This window comes from Belonocnema kinseyi, chromosome 9, assembly GCF_010883055.1.
Source record: "Belonocnema kinseyi isolate 2016_QV_RU_SX_M_011 chromosome 9, B_treatae_v1, whole genome shotgun sequence".
NCBI lineage: Eukaryota > Metazoa > Arthropoda > Insecta > Hymenoptera > Cynipidae > Belonocnema > Belonocnema kinseyi.
In genome coordinates, this window is record NC_046665.1 from 58,154,982 (window position 1) to 58,159,727 (window position 4,746).

At 27.1% G+C, this 4,746-nt stretch overlaps 1 protein-coding gene across 7 annotated transcripts in view; it reads right to left on the bottom strand.

Moving 5' to 3' along the window:
* The window catches only part of LOC117179745 (centrosomin), a 136,733-nt gene that overhangs the window by 34,858 nt on the left and 97,129 nt on the right, over positions 1 to 4,746 (bottom strand). For all 7 annotated transcript variants that reach the window (XM_033371811.1, XM_033371814.1, XM_033371810.1 and 4 more), the window contains one exon: positions 2,846 to 3,061. In XM_033371811.1, the coding sequence (XP_033227702.1) occupies positions 2,846 to 3,061 (216 nt within the window). The remainder of the gene's footprint in view (positions 1 to 2,845; positions 3,062 to 4,746) is intronic.

Consider the following 4,746-nt stretch of genomic DNA (forward strand, 5'->3'; position numbering starts at 1 on the left):
GAAATTTTACCGCGATTTCGCTGGAAGCGGGTGCAATTTTTCAGATTAGCACCCGCTCCCGGCGAAATCCTGCGGTTGACCTTATGACAAATTTTTAATTATATATATAATTTTTTTGTGCCTTGATAAGGATATCGTATGGGTGCCGAAACATGGTGGTTATTTTTTTACAAATGTTTTTTAATTGTTACTTGATAATTATAAGAAAAAAAGAAGAAATAAATAAAAAAGAGAATGAAGGAGATTTGGTTGGTTGCCTTCTCATTTTTCTTTCCTCTTTTTTATTTCTGGCCAGAAGGAGGGAAAATTTTTTCTTCTCTTTTTTAGGAGGAAGAAGTTTTTTCTTTTTAGATTGCAATAGGAACGTTTTATGGTGCTTGTCCAAATTTGGTCGTTAGATTAATGATTTTATTTTGAGGAATTCTTCACATTAACTTGATTATTGGACGTTAAATAGGATTTTAAATTTGATTTTAATCTCATTTAAATACCTTAAATTAACATTTTTTCTATTTGAATAATTACTAAGCTGAAAATTAAAGCACTCAAAGTGGAACATTTTGTATTCAAATTTATAATAATTTACACGTATAAATTAGAGACTACTAACACTTTTAAACTCAATAATGTTTCATTAAAGGCATTAAATTAAATTTTTCATCAAATTAAAAATTTTAGACTTTTATAGATTTAGATTTAGTTCGAAAAATATAAACCCAGATTATCATTTTCAATGCTCTTAATTGAAGTATCAATCAATGCATTTAAAACTGTCCGAAATTATATCATTTTAAGCAATTTTAAAGCAGAAACATTAAAAATGGAAAAATTACATTTTTTAAGAAACTGGACAATTCTTAAATTAGAAGTTAAATAATTTTTATTTTAAATAGTTTAAAACCTCTTAAAAGTTTGCAAAATTTTATTTATAATCTTCAAATACTTACATGTCGATTTACATTTTTCAAATTTTAAATTATTTTTTTCAGAACTTCTGAACATCTTTTAAAACGATTCGAATTTTTTCTAACATTTTTTTTTAATATCCCGCAAAATTAAAAAAAAAATTCCATAAAATCTGCCACATTAATTTTTAATAATTTTGTAAATCTTTCTAAATATCTTCTTAAAATTATTTTTCCAAATAAGAGATCATTTTTATCTTTCCTATGATTTTTTTTATTCTTCTAAATAAACAAATCTGCCAAAATTTATTTTTGGTTTCAAATTAGACCGTGGGCTATTCGCACCGAAATTTTGGTACGAATAGCCGGATATTGTCGGTACACGTAGAAACTTCGTTTAAATTATTAAATTTTATTTAATGGAAGAATTAAAATTGTAACGTTCAAAGTTTAAATTTTTTTTAGTTTTCGATATTCCATTTATAATTACTGATTTTGAATGAATATTCAGATATTTCTAAATATTAAGTAACTTCCCTTTTTCTTAATTATAAAATTTCAAATTAAATGGTTTGTTTTGTAATTATTTTAAAATTAAAAATAGTTTATAAAGTTTTCTTCGGGCGTTAAGTAACAAAATGTCCAATTGAAACAAAGTGATGCATTTTTAATTAAAATGATGAAGCTTAAACACAACAAATTAATTCTTAACAAAAGGGTTTAACTTTTAACCACGTAATAAAATTTTGATCAGAAAAAAGATGAATTTAGAATGAAAAATGTAGCAGTTGATATTTCAACAAAAAATACTTGAATTTTAATAATTACTAACATTTAAATTCAACTAAAATTAATCAATTTTTTCTATTCTTTTCAATCCAAAATTATGAACAATAATATTAATTAATTAATTTGTGATATTTTAACACTTCAATTCACATTTATTTTTCAAGCAATACAATTGTAAATTAATCAATTTTGAGCATTTCAAACTTAAAAGTGTCAAATTTAAAAATATTTAATCTGAAGTTATTATAATTATAATTTTCTGCGATAATTTTGATCTGAAATAACTCCGTTCATGATCGTTTACAATTGAAAATTGTCACTTTTCTAAGACTTCAATTTTTAATCTTTTATAGACGCCTATGATTCAAAATTATTAAATTTCAAACACTATTAATTTGAAATGATTTATTTCATGGAAATTCAAATTCTTCAATTCTCACTTAATAAAATTTGAATGTTTCAGTCCGAAGTACTCAAATTTTAAACATTTTCAATTCAAAATTGTTTAATTGCAAAATTTTCTTAATATTTAAAAATTTTCAAAGCTTTTAACACAAATTTTGCATTTTTAAAAGCGCATTTAATATTTTTTCTTTAGTAAAAGCTTTCAATTTTGAATAATTTCACAATTTCAATGGATTTAAATTTGGAACAACAACAGCATGAGAATTATCATTAAAAAGTTGTTAAAAATGAAATTAAATCACATTTAACGCATAAAATTTTATATAAAGTAACGATTTTAATTTCAAATTGTCCATTCTCTCATATTTGGATATTTCAATTCACAAGTATTTTAGTACAAGTAATTCAATTGTAAATTAATCAATTTTAAGAATTCAAAACTCCTAATTGACAATTTTAAATTATTTAATAAAAATTTGTTATAATTATAATTTAATTTAATAATTTCAATCAGGAATTATTCCTTTTATGCTCGTTGTCAATTTTAAGATGTCACATTTCTAACGTTTTAATTGATAATATTTTATAAAGATTTATCATTCTAAATGATTCAATGTTAATCTTTTGCAATATAAAATGCTCAATTTTGGAGCACAATGTGAAAGAAATATTTAAGTAAATGAAAATAGGAACAAGAAAAATGGTAATTCTGAAATAAAAAAGAGAAAATCTTTGAATTCATGTACCTTTGATAGAATGTTGAGTTGACTGTTGTCCAAACATGATGATCGAAGGGTCCTTGGAGAATGATCCGAATTAATTTCCCATTCGAATTGACTTCTTGTTGGGCTTGGAACACAACTAGTTCTGAATCCTGATCTTGGGGAATAAGGATCTTCTAACGAATGTATTGTTGATGGACTGTTTGGAGGCGAACTTCGTTTCATGTAGCCATTTTCAAACTGCAACAGAGATTTAAACTCATTAAGTCAAGATACACAAATTATTTCTTATTGGTAGAGTTCTTAAATTCCCGAGAATGTCAGTTCAGGTTATGTAACCGAGAATATGACAGAATTTAGGAGAATTTAAGAATTTATGATTTTTACCAATATTTGTATTGTTCAGGTGATATCAACGGTTGAATATTAATTATTTTCTATTTCAGACATATTCAGGAATTGAAAATATGCAAAGTAGCTCATTAATTATTTAAAACTGTTAGACTGATATTTTTACCATATAATGTTTTATAAGGGGAATGAAACATTGTTTCATATACAAATTTAAAATTTTCAAATTTATTAATTTATTTCAAAAAAAAACAAAAAGTTTTTTCTACTTTAAAAGATAACTCTTTAACAAAATACTGGAATTTTCAACAAAATAATTGAATTTTTAAAATAAGAGCTGAATATTCGACCAAGACAAATTATCAACGAAAAAGTGTCATGGTTCATATTTTAATCAACAACAAAAAAATGAAATTTAAACAACAATAGAAAAGAATTTTAAAACCAAAAAACCAATTTCAAACAAATAAAGATTTTTCACTCAAAAAATAAATAAAAGTTGATCTAAATCATTACACATTCAGACCAGAAGACAAATTTTCTTTACAAACATTTAATTTTGCAAACAAAAAATATGAATGTTCAACAAAAAATTAATTTTCCACGAGACTGATGCATTTTTACGCAAAAAAAAAAGAAAATTGCAATCTAAAAAATAAGCTTTTTACAAAAAAAAAAACCAGGATTTTTAACTAAAAAATACCAATCTAAAAACATGGAAAAGTTCTATTTTATGTTAAAAAATTAATTCTAAACAAACAAAAAAAAAAGTATTATCCACACATATATGTAATTAAAAATTTTTAATAAGGACAACCGCAGGATTTCGCCGGGAGCGGGTGCTAATCTGGAAAATTGCACCCGCTCCCTGCGAAATCGCGGTAAAATTTCAGCCACAACCACGTCTCACGACCGTGAGATAGGTGGTTACAGTCTGTAAAGGAATCAATACAACGATCCAGCAAAAGCCTCGTGCACCCTAAGAACACGAAGCGACCCAAGGAGAACCGCCTTCTGCATTTTTCCCGCAAGTGTTTTAGCATATTGTTGACACGCAGGGATGTTTTTTAGGCCATTAGCAAGTGAAAGCTTGGCACCTCCAAGAGCGCCGATGATAAGAACAATTAGTTTAACAGAATATTCAGGGTACAATCGTTGCAACTCCCTTATAAGGTCTCGATACCTCTCTTTCTTATCATTCTCCTTGGTTATGATGTTTCTGTCAGCTGGTGCCGAAAATTCGATAACGAACATGGTTCACTTCTCGAAGTCAAGAAGAACCATGTCAGGCCTCGAGTGAGCAACAGAAACAATTGTCGAGAATATAAAGTTCCAGTATATGCGGCACTTCCCATTCTCGACAATTGACTCAATTTCCCTAGGAGCATTTAGAGGAGCGATATTAAGGTTAATACCGTTGGAGTGACAGAGATAGTAATAAAGCACTCTTAGTGCCGCATTGTGCCTTTGACTGTAGGTCGTTCTCGCGTGAGTTGGACAACTAGATAGTATGTGAGCTAAATGCTCGGGGTGTGCATGGCACGCCCTGCAGCTATCATCGGGAATGTCTTGGC